The sequence below is a fragment of the Erinaceus europaeus genome, chromosome 17 (genome assembly GCF_950295315.1).
Source record: "Erinaceus europaeus chromosome 17, mEriEur2.1, whole genome shotgun sequence".
NCBI classification, from domain to species: domain Eukaryota; kingdom Metazoa; phylum Chordata; class Mammalia; order Eulipotyphla; family Erinaceidae; genus Erinaceus; species Erinaceus europaeus.
Genome location: NC_080178.1, coordinates 592,500 through 615,189, shown reverse-complemented (window position 1 = coordinate 615,189; position 22,690 = coordinate 592,500). Strand labels below are relative to the sequence as shown.

Genomic DNA, 22,690 nt, shown 5'->3' with positions numbered 1-22,690 from the left:
GTCCATGTGTGTGTGCATGTGTCCGTGTGTGTGTGTGTGTGTGTATGAGTCTGTGTGTGAGTGTGAGCTCAGGGCACTGACTCCGCTGAGGAGCTGTCCCTGGAGAATCAGGAATCGAAACCCCAGCCCTCAGAGCTGCCCGTGTCCCCTGCCAGACCATCCCCTGAGGGTGCAGCGCCCCTCGCCTTGGGTCCACTCTGCCTCGGCCTCCCATGCCCAAGGCCGCCCCCTGGCCTAGGGTGGGCCCTGGTGTGTGGGACCCACGCTGGTGTGCACCAGGTGGCACCCTGGGGTGGGCGTCGCCTTGGGGGCTGGGTCACAGCCGCTGGGGGGACCCCTCCCCGACCCTTTATTGTCTTTTCCTCAAGAATCTTTAGTTCTTATTTTTGTAGCACATGGTCCTCAAGCCTGTGTGCCCCCACTGCCCCGAGGCCACCTCAGAACAGCTCTTCCAGCCACAGAGACAGAGACAGAGACAGACCACACCAACCCCATCCACTGTGCTGCCCAGGGTCCACAGGAGCCGAGCTGGAGCCCTGCGTGAGTTTGGTCCCTACCATAGATTTTTTTTTTTTTTCAGCAGCTCCAGGAAGTGAAGCCAGGACCTCATGAAGACACGATATTGCTGAGCAATATCCTCCTTCCTCAGAGACAGAGAGTCAGGGCGGGTGGGGCAGGGAGACACTAAGCACAGCTCTACCATCCAGGGAGCTTCCCAGGTGCCACCATGGTGTTCCCCTGTGGAGCTGGGGCTCAAACCCAGGTGTCCATCTGCCAGCCCTGCCCTCCACCACCTCCCATCTGCATCCTGGGACACCTGCAGCCCACCTGCCTTTGTGTCCAGGTAGACGCATGGTGCCCAGGGCTCTCCTCTCCTCCACCACAGTGGGCATGGAAGGCAAGGCAGACCCCACTGCCCAGTCTCCCACTCCCCAGCTGTGTCCCTGATCCAGCTCCCCCCAGCCCCATGACCCCAAACAGTCCCCAGCCCTGGAGCCCACCATGCATGCTCCTCAGGCCCCTGGGACCCCATTATGTCCCCACACACCCCAGGTCCCCAGCACACCCCACCACCCCTAGAGCCCCCACTGCCGCCCAGACTCCTGGGATCCCATCATCCCCTCCCATGGACCAACACACCCCCTGACCCCTGGGGCCCAGCATGCCCCCCCAGACCCCAGGACACCCACCATGGCCCCCACAAACCCATGAACACTCAGCACCCCCCACCCCCAGGCCCCAGGACACCCGCCATGGCCCCAATAAACCCATGAAAACTCAGCACTCCCCACCCCCAGACCCCAGGACACCCACCATGGCCCCCACAAACCCAAAACACTCAGCACTCCCCACCCCCAGGCCCCAGGACACCCACCATGGCCCCCACAAACCCATGAACACTCAGCACCCCCCACCCCCAGACCCCAGGACGCCCATCATGGCCCCCACAAACCCATGAACACTCAGCAACCCCCACCCCCAGAACCCAGGACACCCACCATGGCCCCCACAAACCCATGAACACTCAGCACCCCCCAACCCCAGGCCCCAGGACACCCATCATGGCCCCCACAAACCCATGAACACTCAGCACTCCCCACCCCCAGGCCCCAGGACAACCACCATGGCCCCCACAAACCCATGAACACTCAGCACCCCCCACCCCCAGACCCCAGGACGCCCGCCATGGCCCCCACAAACCCATGAACACTCAGCAACCCCCACCCCCAGACCCCAGGACACCCATCATGGCCCCCACAAACCCATGAACACTCAGCACTCCCCATCCCCAGACTCCAGGACACCCATCATGGCCCCCACAAACCCATGAACACTCAGCACCCCCCACCCCCAGGCCCCAGGACACCCATCATGGCCCCCACAAACCCATGAACACTCAGCACCCCCTACCCCCAGACCCCAGGACACCCGCCATGGCCCCCACAAACCCATGAACACTCAGCACCCCCACCCTCAGACCCCAGGACACCCACCATGGCCCCCACAAACCCATGAACACTCAGCACCCCCCACCCCCAGACCCCAGGACACCCGCCATGGCCCCCACAAACCCATGAACACTCAGCACCCCCCACCCCCAGACCCCAGGACACCCATCATGGCCCCCACAAACCCATGAACACTCAGCACCCCCACCCTGGGCCAGCATGCTCCCCAGGACCCCAGCCCTGCCCCTACCCCTGCAGCCCCACCTCGAGGCCTTTCCAGGACAAGCTGGACATTTGAAGGCCCGGGCCGTCCAGGCCGCTCTGGGCCACTCTGCAAACTTCCTCTGTGGCTGCACCTGCTGTGCTTGGCCCTGGGTCCCAGTCCCGGTGTGCTCAACAGGACAGGGAATTGTCTGGGTCCCAGGCTCTGAGCACTGTCCTGCTCGGCCCCAGCACCCAGCATCCAGTGAGTACCCACTCACCCCAGCCAGACCCATATGGAGCCATGTGCAAGGACCCGGGGAAGTTCCCACCATGCACTGGGAGAGAGGGACGCTGCAAATTGTGATCAGGGGCCCCTGATGGGCCATCCGGCCTCCACTCACAGGACCCCCCAGAGCCCCTGGTGCCAGGCCTGGGGGACGTCCTTTCTTGGTAGATGTGGGCCAGCACCCTGACCCCCAGAGAGGCCCCCTCGCGGGCCCAGCCTTGGGTCAGAGCGGCCCTCAGTCCCCGCCCGGCTGACAGCAGGGGTGCTGGGTGTCTGCACCTTCCGCCTGGCCTTGCGTAACTGGGTCAGGGGCTGCGGGGGGGGGGGGGGTGCTATCTGTTTTCTTCCTGCTGCTGCCTCTGTTCTGGGCAGGGCCACAATCCCTGGGGGGTGGGATTAGTCACCGCATGTCCCCCACCCAGGCCAGCGCCCGCCAGACACCCAATCCGCCCAGCGCCGCCCTGCCACGGGTCAGCCGGTCATTGGGGCAGCGGCTTCCCGCGCGGGCACCCAGGGCTTCCTGCTCCCTGGCTTTGTCGGGTGCCTCAGCCTCCCACCCTGGGGCCCCTCCAGCCTCGCTCTGGCAGCCTCCTGGTGTGCAGGGTGCCTCAGCCTCCCACCCTGGGGCCCCCTCCAGCCTCGCTCTGGCAGCCTCCTGGTGTGCAGGGCCAGCCTGGCCTTTCTCAGCAGAGCCCTGCCTCTCAGGCTGGTGTCCTCACCACCAGGGGCCTTGGGCTCCTGCTACCCACCTGGTCCCCGGACCCAAGCTTACTGGGGGTCAGGGGGCAGTGGGCAGGGTCCCTGGGCTCACTGGGGGTCAGGGGGCAGTGGGCAGGGTCCCTGGGCTCACTGGGGGTCAGGAGAGCAGTAGGCAGGGTCCCTGGGATCACTGGGGGTCAGGGGGCAGTGGGCAGGGTTCCTGGGCTCACTAGGGGTTGGGGGCAGTGGGCAGGGTCCCTGGGCTCACTGGGGGTCAGGGGACAGTAGGCAGGGTCCCTGGGCTCACTGGGAGTTGGGGGGCAGTGGGCAGGGTCCCTGGGCTCACTGGGGTTGTGGGCAGTGGGCAGAGTCCCTAGGCTCATTGGGGTTTGGGGGGAGTGGACAGGGTCTCTGGACTCACTGGTGGTCAGGGGGCAGTAGGCTGGGTCCCTGGGCTTACTGGGGGTCTGGGGGCAGTAGACAGGGTCTCTGGGCTCACTGGGGGTTGGGGGCAGTGGGCAGGGTCCCTGGGCTCACTGGGGGTTGGGGGACAGTGGGCTGGGTCCCTGGATTCACTGGGGGTCAGGGGGTAGTAGGCAGGGTCCCTGGGCTCACAGAGGGCCAGGGGCCAGAAAGCAGGGTCCCTGGGCTCACTAGTGGTTGGGGGCAGTAGGCAGGGTCCCTGGGCTCACTGGGGGCCAGGGGGCAGTAGGCAGGGTCCCTGGGCTCACTGGGGGTCAGGGGGCAGTAGGCAGGGTCCCTGGGCTCACTAGTGGTTGGGGGCAGTAGGCAGGGTCCCTGGGCTCACTGGTGGTCAGGGGGCAGTAGGCAGGGTCCCTGGGCTCACTAGTGGTTGGGGGCAGTAGGCAGGGTCCCAGGGCTCACTAGTGGTCAGGGGGCAGTAGGCAGGGTCCCTGGGCTCACTAGTGGTTGGGGGCAGTAGGCAGGGTCCCTGGGCTCACTGGGGGTCAGGGGGCAGTAGGCAGGGTCCCTGGGCTCACTGTGGGTCAGGGGGCAGTAGGCAGGGTCCCTGGGCTCACTAGTGGTTGGGGGCAGTAGGCAGGGTCCCAGGGCTCACTGGGAGTCAGGGGGCAGTAGGCAGGGTCCCTGGGCTCACTGGGGGTCAGGGGGCAGTTGGCTGGGTCCTTGGGCTTACTGGGGGTCAGGGGGCAGTAGGCAGGGTCCCTAGGCTCACTGGGGGTCAGGAGGGCAGTAGGCAGGGTCCCTGGGCTCACTGGGGGTCGGGGCAGTGGGCTGGGTCCCTGGGCTCACTGGGCTGGGGGTCAGGGGGTAGTGGGCAGGGTCCCTGGGCTCACTAGGGGTTTGCGGCAGTGAGCAGGGTCCCTGGGCTCACTGGGGGTCAGGGGGCAGTAGGCAGGGTCCCTGGGCTCACTGGGGGTCGGGGCAGTGGGCTGGGTCCCTGGGCTCACTGGGGTCAGGAGGGTTGTGGGCTGGGTCCCTGGGCTCACTGGGGGTCAGGGGGCAGTGGGTTGGTTCCCTGGGCTCACTGGGGGTCAAGAGGGCATTAGGCAGGGTTCTGGGCTCACTGGGGGTCAGGGGGCAGTAGGCAGGGTCCCTGGGCTCACTGGGGTCAGGAGGGTTGTGGGCTGGGTCCCTGGGCTCACTGGGGGTCAGGGGGCAGTGGGTTGGTTCCCTGGGCTCACTGGGGGTCAAGAGGGCATTAGGCAGGGTTCTGGGCTCACTGGGGGTCAGGGGGCAGTAGGCAGGGTCCCTGGGCTCACTGGGGGTTTGAGGCAGTAGGCAGGGTCCCTGGGCTCACTAGTGGTTGGGGGCAGTAGGCAGGGTCCCAGGGCTCACTGGGAGTCAGGGGGCAGTAGGCAGGGTCCCTGGGCTCACTGGGAGTTGGGGGGCAGTGGGCAGGGTCCCTGGGCTCACTGGGGTTGTGGGCAGTGGGCAGAGTCCCTAGGCTCATTGGGGTTTGGGGGGAGTGGACAGGGTCTCTGGACTCACTGGTGGTCAGGGGGCAGTAGGCTGGGTCCCTGGGCTTACTGGGGGTCTGGGGGCAGTAGACAGGGTCTCTGGGCTCACTGGGGGTTGGGGGCAGTGGGCAGGGTCCCTGGGCTCACTGGGGGTTGGGGGACAGTGGGCTGGGTCCCTGGATTCACTGGGGGTCAGGGGGTAGTAGGCAGGGTCCCTGGGCTCACAGAGGGCCAGGGGCCAGAAAGCAGGGTCCCTGGGCTCACTAGTGGTTGGGGGCAGTAGGCAGGGTCCCTGGGCTCACTGGGGGTCAGGGGGCAGTAGGCAGGGTCCCTGGGCTCACTGGGGGTCAGGGGGCAGTAGGCAGGGTCCCTGGGCTCACTAGTGGTTGGGGGCAGTAGGCAGGGTCCCTGGGCTCACTAGTGGTCAGGGGGCAGTAGGCAGGGTCCCTGGGCTCACTAGTGGTTGGGGGCAGTAGGCAGGGTCCCTGGGCTCACTGGGGGTCAGGGGGCAGTAGGCAGGGTCCCTGGGCTCACTGTGGGTCAGGGGGCAGTAGGCAGGGTCCCTGGGCTCACTAGTGGTTGGGGGCAGTAGGCAGGGTCCCAGGGCTCACTGGGAGTCAGGGGGCAGTAGGCAGGGTCCCTGGGCTCACTGGGGGTCAGGGGGCAGTAGGCAGGGTCCCTAGGCTCACTGGGGGTCAGGAGGGCAGTAGGCAGGGTCCCTGGGCTCACTGGGGGTCGGGGCAGTGGGCTGGGTCCCTGGGCTCACTGGGCTGGGGGTCAGGGGGTAGTGGGCAGGGTCCCTGGGCTCACTAGGGGTTTGCGGCAGTGAGCAGGGTCCCTGGGCTCACTGGGGGTCAGGGGGCAGTAGGCAGGGTCCCTGGGCTCACTAGGGGTTTGCGGCAGTGAGCAGGGTCCCTGGGCTCACTGGGGGTCGGGGCAGTGGGCTGGGTCCCTGGGCTCACTGGGGTCAGGAGGGTTGTGGGCTGGGTCCCTGGGCTCACTGGGGGTCAGGGGGCAGTGGGTTGGTTCCCTGGGCTCACTGGGGGTCAAGAGGGCATTAGGCAGGGTTCTGGGCTCACTGGGGGTCAGGGGGCAGTAGGCAGGGTCCCTGGGCTCACTGGTGGTCAGGGGGCAGTGGGCTGGGTCCCTGGGCTCACTGGGGGTTTGAGGCAGTAGGCAGGGTCCCTGGGCTCACTAGTGGTTGGGGGCAGTAGGCAGGGTCCCAGGGCTCACTGGGAATCAGGGGGCAGTAGGCAGGGTCCCTGGGCTCACTGGGGGTCAGGGGGCAGTGGGCTGGGTCCTTGGGCTCACTGTGGGTCAGGGGGCAGTAGGCAGGGTCCCTAGGCTCACTGGGGGTCAGGAGGGCAGTAGGCAGGGTCCCTGGGCTCACTGGGGGTCGGGGCAGTGGGCTGGGTCCCTGGGCTCACTGGGCTGGGGGTCAGGGGGTAGTGGGCAGGGTCCCTGGGCTCACTAGGGGTTTGCGGCAGTGAGCAGGGTCCCTGGGCTCACTGGGGGTCAGGGGGCAGTAGGCAGGGTCCCTGGGCTCACTAGGGGTCAGGGGGCAGTAAGCAGGGTCCCTGGGCTCACTGGGGGTCAGGGGGCAGTGGGCTTGGTCCCTAGGCTCACTGGGGGTCAGGGGGTAGTGGGCAGGGTCCCTGGGCTCACTGTGGGTCAGGGGGCAGTAGGCAGGGTCCCTGGGCTCACTGGGGGTCAGGGGGCAGTGGGCAGTGTCCCTGGGCTCACTGGGGGTCAGGGGGCAGTGGGCAGGGTCCCTGGGCTCACTAATGGTTGGGGGCAGTAGGCAGGGTCCCTGGGCTCACTAGGGGTTGGGGGCAGTTGTTAGGGTCCCTGGGCTCACTGGGGGTCAGGGGGCAGTAGGCTGGGTCCCTGGGCTCACTGGGTGTTGGGGGCTGTGGGCTGGGTCCCCAGGCTCTGGCTGAACCTGGCTCATGGATTCCTGGCTCTGCCTGACCCAGGGCTGCTCCCTGCAGGAACCCTTCCTGTCTGCTGGGCATATGGGGACCAGTGTCCAGCCCTTCCTGTGGCCCCCACGGGTCTCTCTTCCCCCTGGCAGTGTGGCTGGTGCCTGGAGGACTGGGCAGAGGAAGCATCCTTAGGGTGGGGAGGGTCTGAGGCCAGGGGACTTGTCCCCCTGGTAGACCCTGGTGGCTGGCCGTGGACAGCGGTGCCCAGCCCAGCCCACACTCCAGGACAGATGACACAGAGCCACAAGTTGCACAACGCCGAGTGTATTTCTGCACGGCCGGCACTTCCGGCAAGCTGACCAGGGATGCCCCGCCCGCAGGTGTGGCCCGGCCATCAGGGTCCTCGCCCGCTGGGCCACGGGGGGAGCAGGTGGGTCTTCGGGCCCCAGGGCCTGGGCGGCAGGGGACTGCGGCCTACTGGGGAGGCGGGCCCCACAGCTCCTGGCTCTGCTCCTGGGAGGACGTGTCCTGGGGGTCACAGCGCAGGCCCTGGCAGCCGCACTCCGTGGGCTGGGCCAGGCTGACGGTGCGGCGGGAGCCGTCGGGGCAGCTTAGGGCCACGCTCAGCCTGGACACTCTCAGCTCACGGCAGCAGCGGCAGTGGTGCCGCACGGCATCGGCCTTGGGCGAGTACCTGGGGGTGGGGAGGGGTCAGGGTCTGTGGAGTCCCACCAGCCGGGGTCCCAGCACAGGTCCCCCCAGCCCAGGGCCCACGCACATGGACGCCGTGTCTCCACAGTTTCCACGGCAGAAGGACAGTTGTACGGGGCTCCCAGAGCTACAGCCGTCCCGGCGGATCACCTGGTGCTTGTGGAAGATGGCGCAGGAGGAGCCTGGGGGGTGGGGGGTGGCAGAGGGCATGTCAGGGCCAGGAGGCAGGAGTGGGGGACAGGGAGCAGGATTGGGGGACAGGGGGCAGGGGCAGGAGTGGGGACCAGGGGGCAGGAGGCAGGAGTGGGGGACAGGAGGCAGGATTGGGGGACAGGGGGCAGGATTGGGGGACAGGGGCCAGGAGTGGGGGACAGGAGGCAAGATTGGGGGACAGGGGGCAGGATTGGGGGACAGGAGGTAGGATTGGGGGACAGGAGGCAGGAGTGGGGGTAAGGGGACAGGAGGGGGGGCCAGGGGGCAGGAGTGGGGGGATGGGGGCAGGATTGGGGCCCAGGGGGCAGGAGTGGGGGGACGGGGCAGGAATGGGTGACAGGGGGCAGGAGTGGGGGACAGGGGGCAGGAGTGGGGGGATGGGGGCAGGAATGGGGGGATGGGGGCAGGATTGGGGGCCAGGTGGCAGGATTGGGGGCCAGGAGGCAGGAGTGGGGGCCAGGGGGCAGGAGTGGGGGACAGGAGGCAGGAGTGGGTGACAGGGAGCAGGATTGGGGGCCAGGGGGCAGGAGTGGGGGGACGGGGCAGGAATGGGTGACGGGGCAGGAGTGGGGGACAGGAGACAGGAGTGGGGGACAGGGAGCAGGAGTGGGGGACAGGAGGCAGGAGTGGGGGACAGGGAGCAGGAGTGGGGGACCAGAGGGAAGGGGCAGGAGTGGGGGCCAGGGGGCAGGGGCAGGAGTGGGGCAGGGGGCAGGGGTGGAGGGCTACTCACTGTTGTCGTGACGGGGTGGAGGGCAGAAGCGGCAGCAGCCGTCCTCACTCAGCTGAGCCTGGGACTGTGACAGTCATGGCTGGTGAGCCAGGCACCCCAGCCGCCTCCCCCAGGCGCCTCCCTCCTCAGGACACTCACCTCGGGACAGCTGAGGGGAGGACACGCCTTCCGGGTGGTCACTACCTCCAGCCCGTCCTGATGCCGTTCACATTCGTGTGTCACACAGCGGTCCCCGGGCTCCGGCCAGGTGGCTCCGGGCTGCAGAGGTGCAGAGTGAGGCCCCAGCCCCCGGAAGCCGGGAGGAGACGCCGGTACCTGCACCCACCCGCCGGGACGCCCACTCACAAGGAAGAGTCGCGGGGAGCCATCGCTGCCATTGACCACGCAGGCCACCTGCACGCAGTGCCCGCAGCACTGTCCACTCGGCACCTGGTACTCGTAGCCCTGGGGGACACGGTCTGAGCCTGGCGCTGCACTCCCCTCCCCTCCCCACTCGGGGCGACCCCAGCCTGGTCACTCACCATGGGACAGTGTGTGTTGCAGATCTGAGTCTCGCAGGTCACCATGTACGTGTCTGCTTCGGGGCCCCCGGGTGCCACACAGACGCAGGTCTCACAAAGGTTCCGGAACACTACAGCACCCGGCTGGGGACAGGGGTGGCCACAGGGTGAGGGTGCCCTCCCCTCCCCACAGAACAGGACCGGGGACCCCAGTGGCCACAGGGTGAGGGTGCCCTCCCCTCCCCACGGAACAGGACCGGGGACCCCAGTGGCCACAGGGTGAGGGTGCCCTCCCCTCCCCACGGAACAGGACCGGGGACCCCAGTGGCCACAGGGTGAGGGTGCCCTCCCCTCCCCACGGAACAGGACCGGGGACCCCAGTGGCCACAGGGTGAGGGTGCCCTCCCCTCCCCACAGAACAGGGCCGGGGACCCCAGTGGCCACAGGGTGAGGGTGCCCTCCCCTCCCCACAGAACAGGGCCGGGGACCCCAGTGGCCACAGGGTGAGGGTGCCCTCCCCTCCCCACGGAACTGGGCTGGGACCCCTGTGGCCACAGGGTGAGGTCAGCCCCAGGTGACCCTCAGTGGAGCCAGGATCCCTGTTGCTGGGGACAGCCCCCACAGGCCACATGTGCTGGAGGGTGGGTCTGCAGGGAGCTATGGTTCTGGGAAGGCCCCCACCCGAGACGGTGGGGGCTGGTCTGGGGGTCCCTCCTCCCCGCCGCCTCTACCTGGTACAAGGTGCCATTCACACTGCAGCCGGGGGGCTTGGTGGGGACTGTGGAGGAGACGAGAGCAGATGGAGACCCCACATGTCACCGGATCCCACCCCCCAACATGCCTAGGCCCACCTGCCAGACCCCCACTCACCGCAGACCTGGCTGGGACAGCAGGCCCCCTCTTCGTGGGTCTGCACCGGCCGGAAGCCATGAGGACAGTCCCCAAGCACGGGGCAGTGGCTGGCATTGCAGGCTGGTGGGGAGAGGCAGAGGAGAACTCATGGCTGCCACCCCGGGGTGCTCACCGAGTCCTGGGTGCCACCCCAGTCCTGGGACTCACCACAGTTGTAGTAGGGACAGCACTGGCCATCCTGGGGGGTCACAGGCACTGGCACGAAGCCGGGGTTGGGGCAAGCTGGGGGCAGTGGGCAGGCCAGGGGCCGGCAGCTCAGGGTCCGAGAGCCCGCCTCACAGCTGCACTGCTGGCAGTCCTCGGTGACCACGTGGCCAGGCTGCGAGGGGGACACTCCTGTCACCTGCCAGCTCTGGAGCCTGGGCTGGGGGTGGGGGTGCACAGGGCAGGGAGTCCCGGGAAAACGGGGCAGGACCACCCCTGGTGACAGGGCCCCCAGCTCTGAGCCCCTGCCCACCAAGTGCTACTCACCTCCACCAGCTCCCCATGGGGCCCCAGGCATCCTGCAGGGGAGACAGCAGTTCAGCAAGGGGCAACACCCCAGCCCTTCGGGGGCAGGACCGCGAGTCAGGGTGGGCTCTAAGTCGAGGTGGACCCTGAGCCTGGGCAGGACCCTGAGGCTGGATGGACCCTGAGTCTGGGTGGACCCTGAGTCTGGATGGACCCTCAGTCTGGGTGGACCCTCAGTCTGGGTGGACCCCGAGTCTGGGTGGACCCTCAGTCAGGGTGGACCCCGAGTCTGGGTGGACCCTGAGTCTGGACGGACCCTGAGGCTGGATGGACCCTGAGGCTGGATGGACCCCGAGTCTGGGTGGACCCTGAGGCTGGATGGACCCCGAGTCTGGGTGGACCTCAAGTCTGGGTGGACCCCGAGTCTGGGCAGGATCCTGAAGCTGGATGGACCCTGAGGCTGGATGGACCCTCAGTCTGGATGGACCCTCAGTCTGGGTGGACCCTCAGTCTGGGTGGACCCTCAGTCTGGGTAGACCCCGAGTCTGGGTGGACCCTCAGTCAGGGTGGACCCCGAGTCTGGGTGGACCTCGAGTCTGGGTGGACCCCGAGTCTGGGCAGGATCCTGAAGCTGGATGGACCCTCAGTCTGGGCAGGACCCTCAGTCTGGGTGGACCCTCAGTCTTGGTGGACCCTCAGTCTGGGTGGACCCTCAGTCTGGGTAGACCCCGAGTCTGGGTGGACCCTGAGTCTGGGCAGGACCCTGAGTGTGGGGAGCACCCGAGTGGGCTCTTAGATCGCCCATCATTACAGGAAGCCCCCTGTGGGGGTGAGGGCTCTGGCAGCGGCTCTCACCCTGGCAGTCAGTGGGCACGCAGACATCAGAGGCGGAGCTGAAAGGCATGGTGCCTGCCGGGCAGAAGCAGCCTTCCGTGATGAGGCCGGCGTAGGGGAGGGCCCTGTGGGGCGAGGTTACCAGGCCTTGTGGGGTGGGCCTGGGGATGGGGCCAGGGGCAGGGTGTGGGGGCCAGGGGATGGGGCCAGGGGCAGGGTGTGGGGCCTGGGGATGGGGGCAGGGGGCGGGGCCTGGGGATAGGGACAGGGCAGGGGGTGGGGGCCAGGGGCAGGTGCAGGCTGGGCCTGGGGATGGGGGCAGGGGGCGGGGCCTGGGGATAGGGACAGGGCAGGGGGTGGGGGCCAGGGGCAGGTGCAGGCTGGGCCTGGGGATGGGGGCCAGGGGCAGGGGGCGGGGCCTGGGGATGGGGGCCAGGGGCAGGGGGCGGGGGCCTGGTGATGGGGGCCGGGGCAGAGGGCAGGGGCCTGGGGATGGGGGTCAGGGACTGGCAACTAAGGAGCCGGGGGGGGGGGGCTAAGGACCAGGGGCTCCGCTGGGAGTCTGGGGAAGCTGGGATCTGGGGGTCTGGGAGTGTAGGGGTTGCAGACCAAGGACCAGGGGCAGGGTCCGGGCCCTGTCGTGAGGGTGCAGACGTACTCCAGGCTGGCAGTGTCGTTCCCATAGCAGTAGGCTGGGGCCGCGGGACCGCAGGGCCGGTACTCCCGGTCAGCCGGGCAGGGGAAGGCTGTGGGGGGAGAGGCGCCCTGAGAGGGGGACCCTGGTAGCCTTCCCGGCCCCCCTGAGCCCCGACACCAGCCGGGCCCTGGGCACAAGACCTGCACTGCTGCGCCCTGCTGGAGCCCCATCTCCCCAGGACCCAGTGTGCCCTGCCCTGGCTGTCGCCGCCTCCAGGAAGCACACTCACGGCAGGAGTGGTTGGTGTGGGCCCTCCAGTCAATGCAGAGCCCGTGTGCAGCACAGAGCGAGGCGTACAGCTCCAGGCCTGAGCACGTCACGTCGGCCTGGGTCATGTGGCAGCTGTCGAACACACAGCCTTGGTAGTAGGGTGTCGGGGGGATCACGGTGTGGCACTGTGCAAAGACCCTGTGGGAGGGATGAAGCTAGTCCCAGGCTCCCAGCACCTAGGCCCCCAGCATCCGGACTCCCTGCCCCCCCACACCCATAACCCTCCAGCACCCAGCCTCCCTGCCCCACAGCACCTAGGCTCCCCCAACACCCAGTCTCCCTGACCCCAGCACCCAGCTTTCCCCAGCATCCAGAATCCCTGTTTCCGCAGCACCCGGACCTCCCCAGCACCCAGTCTCCCTGCCCCCCCAGCACCAAGCCCTCAGCACCCTGCCCCCCAGGACCCGGCACCCAGTCCCCCAGCCTCCAGCCCCCCAGCACCTAGTCTCCAGCACCCAGCCCCTAGCACCCAGCACCCAGCCCCCAGTACCCAGCCCCTAGCACCCAGCACCCAGCCCCCAGTACCCAGCCCCCAGCACCCAGCACCCTGTCCCCAGCACCCTGCCCCCAGCACCCAGCCCCCAGCCCCCAGCCCCCCTCTGGATCTCACTTGCTCAGGATCAGGTGGCACACAGCGGAGGGCAGGCATGGCGTGGGCGGGGTGGTGGGCCAGGTGGTGGGCGCAGGGGGCGGCCCGTGGCAGGACGGCTGGCCAGGCGTGGTCACCTTCCAGTGTCTGGACATGTCGGAGCAGGAGGTGACCACGGCGCCCCCCGGCAGGCGGCAGTCGTCGAGCCGGTTGTCGGTGCAGGTGCCTGAGGGTGGGGGAGGCTCAGCTGGGGGCCCTGCCGGGTCGTCCCCCGGGGCCAGGGAGGGGTGGACACTGACCGCACTGGCCCTCCGTGTTGTTGGCGAACTTGCTGAAGGGCACCTCCACAGAGAAGATGAGGCCGGTGAACATGACCTGCACGCCCAGCTCGGGCACCGTCACGTACATCTTCACGCCGATCTGAGACACCGCCAGACCGCCCGCGCGGAAGCCGGGGCTCACCACCGCACCGTCGAACAGGATCTGGGGGGCCGAGGGGTCGGGGGGCCGCGGGGTCAGGGGCCGTCCGCAGGGGAGGGGGCCCGAGGGGCCGGGGGGAGACCGGGCGGTCGCCCACCTGGTTGGTCATGACCCCCTGCACGGCTCGGCGTGTCAGCTCCACGCGGTGCTGCCGGAATTCCACGGTGATGGACTGCGGGCAGGACAGCCCGTCGGCCGAGTCGCAGAAATAGTTGTCGATGAGCACGCGGAAGTGGCCAAACACAGGCACCACCTGCTGCACCAGCACGTAGGTGCAGTTGTCCAGGAAGGTGTAGTAGGTGCCATCGAAGGTGATGTAGTGCGGGTCACCCCAGCCACTGCACACGCCTGCAGGGACTCCAGTCAGCGGCCCGGCCCCCACTGCCCTCCTGCCCCTCCCCAACTGTCCTGGCTGCCCTGCCCCACCTGTCCCCACCTGCCCCACCTGCCCCACCTGCCCCACCTGTCCCACCTCCCCCACCTCCCCCACTTGCCCCACCTGTCCCACCTGTCCCCACCTGTCTCACCTGCCCCACCTGTCCTACCTGTCCCACCTGTCCCCACCTGTCCCACCTATCCCCACCTGTCCCACCTGTCCCCACCTGCCCCACCTGCCCCACCTGTCCCCACCTGCCCCACCTGTCCCCACCTGTCCCACCTGTCCCCACCTGTCCCCACCTGTCCCACCTATCCCCATCTTCCCCACCTGTCCCCACCTGTCCCACCTGTCCCCACCTGTCTCACCTGTCCCCACCTGTCTCACCTGTCCCCACCTGTCCCCACCTGTCCCCACCTGCCCCACCTGCCCCACCTGTCCACACCTATCCCATCTGCCTCCACCCATGCCCACAGTCCTAACAGTCACTACCCCTGCCCCAGCCACGGCAGCGGCCACTGTGGGTGCAGACCGTCCCTGAGAGCTGAGGGCAGGACCGGGCCGCCCCACTCACACTGGCACTGGTAGTGCTTGCAACAGCCGTCCTGGTCGGCCTCCAGCAGGGCGGGGTAGCCGTTGGCACAGGTGGGCGGTGTGAGCTGCGGGCAGGGCCGCCTGCCCACGGAGATGACATTGTCACCCTCACAGGTGGCCTGCGAGCAGTTGGGCATGGCCCAGGTCTCGCCCCTCTGCCGAGAAATGGGGGGGCAGGTCAGCCTTGCTGCCCAGGCCAGCTGACCCTGTGTGCCCACACAGCCCCTGGGCCACACGTCCCCTGGGGTCAGACCCCACACCACAGGGCCACGGGGCCCAAGCAGCCACCAGTAGTGCTTACGGCTCGGGGTGGCACGGCGCTGGGGCAGCCAGGCACAGGGACAGACACAGGGCTGGATGCGGAGGTCTCCGGCCGGGAGGTGGCCCGTGACGTGGGCGCAGAGGTGCTGCGGGGGCAGGAGCTGTCGGTGCCCCTGACCACATGGCAGTCCAGTGAGCACACGGCATAGTAGCAGTGGCCATCCAGGTCACTCTCCTGATAGATGACAGACCCTGCGGAGGCAGAGGTCAGTGGGCGCTAGAGCCACAACCAGGGCTCCGGTAAGCGAGGCCGACACCCATGGACAACTCACCTGCCGGAAAGAGCTGACCAGAAATGCTGCAGTAGCACGGCCTCGAGGTGGGGATGGTAGCTGAGGTAGATGGCTCAGGGGACACCGATGGAGTCTGGGACGAGAGTGGGCAACCGCTGGGTGGCAGCTGGCAGCACCGCACACGCACCTGATAGTTGAGACACATCTGGAACCTGCCCGTCTGGTCCTGGTTCCGGCACACCAGCCCCACATCGGGGCTGCACTGCACCACCTGGCCCAGGTCCCCGAGGCTCACGCCGGGGTGGCTCTCGGCCCTGCACTCCAGCTGGCTGATGTGCTCTCGGGGGCAGAGCCGCTCCCCATGCCGCACGATGTTGTCGTAGGTCTCGTCATCCCCTCCGTGGGCCCCTGGCGTGGGGAAGTCCACGTCGAACCACTTGGTCCACGTGCACCGTGGCAGGCAGTTGTCTGTGCCGGGAGGGAGGTGGCTTGTCACTGAGGTGGGGAGGGAGGTCGTGGAGGTCACAGGGGTGGAGAGTGTGGTTTCAGAATGAGTGGTGCTGGGCGTGGTCTCGGGGGACGTGGTCTCTGTGGGTCTGGAGCTGGGAGTCTGGCTGGTGGTGGTGGGAGCAGTGGTTGTTCTGGACGTGGTACTGGGGGACGTGGTCTCTCGGTGTCTTGTGCTGGAAGTCTGGCTGCTGCTGCTGCTGGTGGGAGCAGTGGTTGTCCTGGACGTGGTACTGGGGGACGTGGTCTCTGGGGGTCTGGTGCTGGGAGTCTGGCTGGTGGTGGTGGGAGCCGTGGTTGTCCTGGATGTGGTACTGGGGGACGTGGTCTCTCCGTGTCTTGTGCTGGGAGTCTGGCTGGTGGTGGTGGGAGCCGTGGTTGTTCTGGACGTGGTACTGGGGGACGTGGTCTCTGGGGGTCGTGTGCTCACACTGGTGCTCACAGAGGGGCAATTGCCGGGCGGAGGCTGGCAGCACCGCACGCGCACCTGATAGTTGAGACACATCTGGAACCTGCCCGTCTGGTCCTGGTTCCGGCACACCAGCCCCACGTCGGGGCTGCACTGCACCACCTGGCCCAGGTCCCCGAGGCTCACGCCGGGGTGGCTCTCGGCCCTGCACTCCAGCTGGCTGATGTGCTCTCGGGGGCAGAGCCGCTCCCCGTGCCGCAGGATGTTGTCGTAGGTCTCGTCGTCCCCTCCGTGGGCCCCTGGCGTGGGGAAGTCCACGTCGAACCACTTGGTCCACGTGCACCGTGGCAGGCAGTTGTCTGTGCCGGGAGGGAGGTGGCTTGTCACTGAGGTGGGGAGGGAGGTCGTGGAGGTCACAGGGGTGGAGAGTGTGGTTTCAGAATGAGTGGTGCTGGGCGTGGTCTCGGGGGACGTGGTCTCTGGGTGTCTGGTGCTGGGAGTTTGGCTGGTGGTGGTGGGAGCAGTGGTTGTCCTGGACGTGGTCTTAGGGGATGTGGTCTCTGTGGGTCTGGTGCTGGGAGGCTGGCTGGTGGTGGTGGGAGCAGTGGTTGTTCTGGACGTGGTACTGGGGGACGTGGTCTCTCCGTGTCTTGTGTTGGAAGTCTGGCTGCTGCTGCTGCTGCTGGGAGCAGTGGTTGTTCTGGACGTGGTACTGGGGGACGTGGTCTCTGGGGGTCGTGTGCTCACACTGGTGCTCACAGAGGGGCAATTGCCGGGCGGGGGCTGGCAGCACCGCACGCGCACCTGATAGTTGAGACACATCTGGAACCTGCCCGTCTGGTCCTGGTTCCGGCACACCAGCCCCACGTCGGGGCTGCACTGCACCACCTGGCCCAGGTCCCCGAGGCTCACGCCCGGGTGGCTCTCGGCCCTGCACTCCAGCTGGCTGATGTGCTCTCGGGGGCAGAGCCGCTCCCCGTGCCGCAGGATGTTGTCGTAGGTCTCGTCGTCCCCTCCGTGGGCCCCTGGCGTGGGGAAGTCCACGTCGAACCACTTGGTCCACGTGCACCGTGGCAGGCAGTTGTCTGTGCCGGGAGGGAGGTGGCTTGTCACTGAGGTGGGGAGGGAGGTCGTGGAGGTCACAGGGGTGGAGAGTGTGGTTTCAGAATGAGTGGTGCTGGGCGTGGTCTCGGGGGACGTGGTCTCTGTGGGTCTGGAGCTGGGAGTCTGGCTGGTGGTGGTGGGAGCAGTGGTTGTTCTGGACGTGGTACTGGGGGACGTGGTCTCTCGGTGTCTTGTGCTGGAAGTCTGGCTGCTGCTGCTGCTGGTGGGAGCAGTGGTTGTCCTGGACGTGGTACTGGGGGACGTGGTCTCTGGGGGTCTGGTGCTGGGAGTCTGGCTGGTGGTGGTGGGAGCCGTGGTTGTCCTGGATGTGGTACTGGGGGACGTGGTCTCTCCGTGTCTTGTGCTGGGAGTCTGGCTGGTGGTGGTGGGAGCCGTGGTTGTTCTGGACGTGGTACTGGGGGACGTGGTCTCTGGGGGTCGTGTGCTCACACTGGTGCTCACAGAGGGGCAATTGCCGGGCGGAGGCTGGCAGCACCGCACGCGCACCTGATAGTTGAGACACATCTGGAACCTGCCCGTCTGGTCCTGGTTCCGGCACACCAGCCCCACGTCGGGGCTGCACTGCACCACCTGGCCCAGGTCCCCGAGGCTCACGCCGGGGTGGCTCTCGGCCCTGCACTCCAGCTGGCTGATGTGCTCTCGGGGGCAGAGCCGCTCCCCGTGCCGCAGGATGTTGTCGTAGGTCTCGTCGTCCCCTCCGTGGGCCCCTGGCGTGGGGAAGTCCACGTCGAACCACTTGGTCCACGTGCAGCGTGGCAGGCAGTTGTCTGTGCCGGGAGGGAGGTGGCTTGTCACTGAGGTGGGGAGGGAGGTCGTGGAGGTCACAGGGGTGGAGAGTGTGGTTTCAGAATGAGTGGTGCTGGGCGTGGTCTCGGGGGACGTGGTCTCTGGGTGTCTGGTGCTGGGAGTTTGGCTGGTGGTGGTGGGAGCAGTGGTTGTCCTGGACGTGGTCTTAGGGGATGTGGTCTCTGTGGGTCTGGTGCTGGGAGGCTGGCTGGTGGTGGTGGGAGCAGTGGTTGTTCTGGACGTGGTACTGGGGGACGTGGTCTCTCCGTGTCTTGTGTTGGAAGTCTGGCTGCTGCTGCTGCTGCTGGGAGCAGTGGTTGTTCTGGACGTGGTACTGGGGGACGTGGTCTCTGGGGGTCGTGTGCTCACACTGGTGCTCACAGAGGGGCAATTGCCGGGCGGGGGCTGGCAGCACCGCACGCGCACCTGATAGTTGAGACACATCTGGAACCTGCCCGTCTGGTCCTGGTTCCGGCACACCAGCCCCACGTCGGGGCTGCACTGCACCACCTGGCCCAGGTCCCCGAGGCTCACGCCCGGGTGGCTCTCGGCCCTGCACTCCAGCTGGCTGATGTGCTCTCGGGGGCAGAGCCGCTCCCCGTGCCGCAGGATGTTGTCGTAGGTCTCGTCGTCCCCTCCGTGGGCCCCTGGCGTGGGGAAGTCCACGTCGAACCACTTGGTCCACGTGCACCGTGGCAGGCAGTTGTCTGTGCCGGGAGAGAGGTGGCTTGTCACTGAGGTGGGGAGGGAGGTCGTGGAGGTCACAGGGGTGGAGAGTGTGGTTTCAGAATGAGTGGTGCTGGGCGTGGTCTCGGGGGACGTGCTCTCTGTGGGTCTGGAGCTGGGAGTCTGGCTGGTGGTGGTGGGAGCAGTGGTTGTTCCTGACGTGGTACTGGGGGACGTGGTCTCTGAGGGTCGTGTGCTCACACTGGTGTTCACAGTGGGGCAGCCTGCTGGGGGTGGCTGGCAGCACCGCACGCGCACCTGATAGTTGAGACACATCTGGAACCTGCCCGTCTGGTCCTGGTTCCGGCACACCAGCCCCACGTCGGGGCTGCACTGCACCACCTGGCCCAGGTCCCCGAGGCTCACGCCGGGGTGGCTCTCGGCCCTGCACTCCAGCTGGCTGATGTGCTCTCGGGGGCAGAGCCGCTCCCCGTGCCGCACGATGTTGTCGTAGGTCTCGTCGTCCCCTCCGTGGGCCCCTGGCGTGGGGAAGTCCACGTCGAACCACTTGGTCCACGTGCACCGTGGCAGGCAGTTGTCTGTGCCGGGAGGGAGGTGGCTTGTCACTGAGGTGGGGAGGGAGGTCGTGGAGGTCACAGGGGTGGAGAGTGTGGTTTCAGAATGAGTGGTGCTGGGCGTGGTCTCGGGGGACGTGGTCTCTGGGTGTCTGGTGCTGGGAGTTTGGCTGGTGGTGGTGGGAGCAGTGGTTGTCCTGGACGTGGTCTTAGGGGATGTGGTCTCTGTGGGTCTGGTGCTGGGAGGCTGGCTGGTGGTGGTGGGAGCAGTGGTTGTTCTGGACGTGGTACTGGGGGACGTGGTCTCTCCGTGTCTTGTGCTGGAAGTCTGGCTGCTGCTGCTGGTGGGAGCAGTGGTTGTTCTGGACGTGGTACTGGGGGACGTGGTCTCTGAGGGTCGTGTGCTCACACGGGTGCTCACAGTGGGGCAGCCTGCTGGGGGTGGCTGGCAGCACCGCACGCGCACCTGATAGTTGAGACACATCTGGAACCTGCCCGTCTGGTCCTGGTTCCGGCACACCAGCCCCACGTCGGGGCTGCACTGCACCACCTGGCCCAGGTCCCCGAGGCTCACGCCAGGGTGGCTCTCGGCCCTGCACTCCAGCTGGCTGATGTGCTCTCGGGGGCAGAGCCGCTCCCCGTGCCGCACGATGTTGTCGTAGGTCTCGTCGTCCCCTCCGTGGGCCCCTGGCGTGGGGAAGTCCACGTCGAACCACTTGGTCCACGTGCACCGTGGCAGGCAGTTGTCTGTGCCGGGAGGGAGGTGGCTTGTCACTGAGGTGGGGAGGGAGGTCGTGGAGGTCACAGGGGTGGAGAGTGTGGTTTCAGAATGAGTGGTGCTGGGCGTGGTCTCGGGGGACGTGGTCTCTGGGTGTCTGGTGCTGGGAGTTTGGCTGGTGGTGGTGGGAGCAGTGGTTGTCCTGGACGTGGTCTTAGGGGATGTGGTCTCTGTGGGTCTGGTGCTGGGAGGCTGGCTGGTGGTGGTGGGAGCAGTGGTTGTTCTGGACGTGGTACTGGGGGACGTGGTCTCTCCGTGTCTTGTGTTGGAAGTCTGGCTGCTGCTGCTGGTGGTAGGAGCAGTGGTTGTTCTGGACGTGGTACTGGGGGACGTGGTCTCTGAGGGTCGTGTGCTCACACTGGTGCTCACAGTGGGGCAGCCTGCTGGGGGTGGCTGGCAGCACCGCACGCGCACCTGATAGTTGAGACACATCTGGAACCTGCCCGTCTGGTCCTGGTTCCGGCACACCAGCCCCACGTCGGGGCTGCACTGCACCACCTGGCCCAGGTCCCCGAGGCTCACGCCGGGGTGGCTCTCGGCCCTGCACTCCAGCTGGCTGATGTGCTCTCGGGGGCAGAGCCGCTCCCCGTGCCGCACGATGTTGTCGTAGGTCTCGTCGTCCCCTCTGTGGGCCCCTGGCGTGGGGAAGTCCACGTCGAACCACTTGGTCCACGTGCACCGTGGCAGGCAGTTGTCTGTGCCGGGAGAGAGGTGGCTTGTCACTGAGGTGGGGAGGGAGGTCGTGGAGGTCACAGGGGTGGAGAGTGTGGTTTCAGAATGAGTGGTGCTGGGCGTGGTCTCGGGGGACGTGCTCTCTGTGGGTCTGGAGCTGGGAGTCTGGCTGGTGGTGGTGGGAGCAGTGGTTGTTCTGGACGTGGTACTGGGGGACGTGGTCTCTCGGTGTCTCATGCTGGAAGTCTGGCTGCTGCTGCTGCTGGTGGGAGCAGTGGTTGTTCCTGACGTGGTCTTGGGGGTCATGGTTTCTGGGGGTCCTGTGGATGGGTGGTGGCTGGTGACAGAGGTGTGAGCGGAGCTGGTGGTGCTGGGTGAGGAGGCTGTGCTGGCCATGGTGGTTGAAGGCGAGAGTATGTAGGGAACACCACTGGACGTGTCAGGGGTCTCGGGCACCCTGGTTACAGGAGTGCTGGCCGTGGTCGTCGTGGTGGGGTGCGTGGGGAGCGAGGTGCTCGGGCTGCCGGAGGGCACGCCGGTCCCGTGGCACACGTCCACGGGCTCACAGCACTGGATGCGGATGGCGTAGTTGTAGCAGATGGGGGGCAGCTGGTCCTTGTTGAGACACAGCAACCCCACCTGCGTGTCGCACACCACGTCCTGGCCCAGTGCCGCCAGTGGTGTGTCAGGGAAGAACTGCGCCCGGCACTCCACCGCGCTCGGCCGGGCACAGAAGCGGAAGCCCTTGGCCCTGAGGTTCTGGAAGGTGTCGAAGTCCCCACCGTCCATGCTGGGTTGGGGGTAGCTGGCGTCCAGCCAGTCAGTCCAGGAGCACCGTTGCTGCACACAGGACACCTTGTTCGTGGACTCGCTCGAGACCCATGTGGACCCAGAGGTGGCGGTGGGCACCAAGCTGGTGGGCCCCGTGGGCGTGGTCCTGGAGGTGGTGGGCGGGGCTGGGGTGCAGGCTCGGGGGGTGCAACACAGCACGCGGATCTGGTAGTTGTAGCAGCGTCCTGAGGCCTGGTCCCGGTTGTGGCAGGTCAGCCCCACCTCAGGGCTGCACTGCACCCGCTGCCCAAGAGCCTCCAGAGGCTCCCCGGGTGCATCCTCAGCTCGGCACTGCACGGCTCTGGGCGCCTGACACAGCCGGTGCCCATGGGCGCGGAGGTTGTCCAGAGTATCAAAGTCCCCACTGTCAGGGCCTAGGCCTGGCCAGCTGACGTCCAGCCACGGTGACCACTGGCAGTCCTCTCCACAGGGCGGGGTGGCCGTGGAGGTGGGCGTGGGGGTTGTGGTGGGCGTGGATGTGGGGGTTGTGGTGGGCGTGGATGTGGGGGTTGTGGTGGGCGTGGGGGTTGTAGTGGACGTGGGCGTGGGGGTTGTGGTGGGTGTGGGGGTTGTAGTGGGGGTTGTGGTGGGCATGGATGTGGGGGTTATGGTGGGCGTGGATGTGGGGGTTGTGTTGGGTGTGGCGGTTGTAGTGGATGGGGGGGTTGTGGTGGGCGTGGCGGTTGTAGTGGATATGGGGGTTGTGGTGGGCGTGGGGGTTGTGGTGGGCGTGGATGTGGGGGCTGTGGTGGACGTGGCGGTTTTAGTGGATGTGGGGGTTGTGGTGGGCGTGGGGGTTGTGGTGGGTGTGGGGGTTGTAGTGGACGTGGGCGTGGGGGTTGTGGTGGGCGTGGATGTGGGGGTTGTGGTGGGCGTGGATGTGGGGGTTGTGGTTTGCGTGGATGTGGGGGTTGTGTTGGGCGTGGCGGTTGTAGTGGATGTGGGGGTTGTGGTTGGAGTGGCGGTTGTAGTGGATGTGGGGGTTGTGGTTGGCGTGGCGGTTGTAGTGGATGGGGGGGTTGTGGTTGGAGTGGCGGTTGTAGTGGATGTGGGGGTTGTGGTTGGCGTGGCGGTTGTAGTGGATGTGGGGGTTGTGGTGGGTGTGGATGTGGGCGTGGGTGAGGATAGAGCTCTTGGGGTGGCCGTGGTCCTGGTGGCAGTCGTTACTGTGGAGCTGGCGTGCGTGGTCAGTGGGTGTGTGGAGCTCCCTGCTGAGGCCGGAGGAATGGGGGTCAGGTGAGGGGCTTGTGATTGGCAGTCCCCCAACGCGAGCCCCCTATGGGTCCACCCCTCCACTCTCCACGAGGCCTGAGCCAGATTCTCCTCAGGGTCTCTCTCTCTCTGATAGACAGCCCGGCTCTGTACCCTGGGAGACCTGGGGACCCCTAGCAGCACTGGTGACTCAGGGGTGCTCTGCTGAGGTCT

The 22,690-nt window shown here is 67.3% G+C and overlaps 1 protein-coding gene across 1 annotated transcript in view; it reads right to left on the bottom strand.

Moving 5' to 3' along the window:
• Window positions 1-7,317: 7,317 nt before the first annotated feature.
• MUC5AC (mucin 5AC, oligomeric mucus/gel-forming) overlaps window positions 7,318-22,690 on the bottom strand; it is a 33,224-nt gene continuing 17,851 nt past the window's right edge. Inside the window, exons 31-49 of the mRNA XM_060177349.1 lie at window positions 14,956-22,476; window positions 14,664-14,875; window positions 14,343-14,517; window positions 13,490-13,740; window positions 13,212-13,395; window positions 12,934-13,138; window positions 12,283-12,461; window positions 12,015-12,102; window positions 11,378-11,481; window positions 10,544-10,575; window positions 10,220-10,391; window positions 10,031-10,132; window positions 9,892-9,938; window positions 9,182-9,304; window positions 9,006-9,104; window positions 8,799-8,918; window positions 8,661-8,724; window positions 7,782-7,896; window positions 7,318-7,697 (exon numbers count right to left, since the gene is read on the bottom strand). Of these exons, the coding sequence (XP_060033332.1) occupies window positions 7,478-7,697; window positions 7,782-7,896; window positions 8,661-8,724; window positions 8,799-8,918; window positions 9,006-9,104; window positions 9,182-9,304; window positions 9,892-9,938; window positions 10,031-10,132; window positions 10,220-10,391; window positions 10,544-10,575; window positions 11,378-11,481; window positions 12,015-12,102; window positions 12,283-12,461; window positions 12,934-13,138; window positions 13,212-13,395; window positions 13,490-13,740; window positions 14,343-14,517; window positions 14,664-14,875; window positions 14,956-22,476 (10,013 nt within the window). The 3' untranslated portion in view covers window positions 7,318-7,477. The remainder of the gene's footprint in view (window positions 7,698-7,781; window positions 7,897-8,660; window positions 8,725-8,798; window positions 8,919-9,005; window positions 9,105-9,181; window positions 9,305-9,891; window positions 9,939-10,030; window positions 10,133-10,219; window positions 10,392-10,543; window positions 10,576-11,377; window positions 11,482-12,014; window positions 12,103-12,282; window positions 12,462-12,933; window positions 13,139-13,211; window positions 13,396-13,489; window positions 13,741-14,342; window positions 14,518-14,663; window positions 14,876-14,955; window positions 22,477-22,690) is intronic.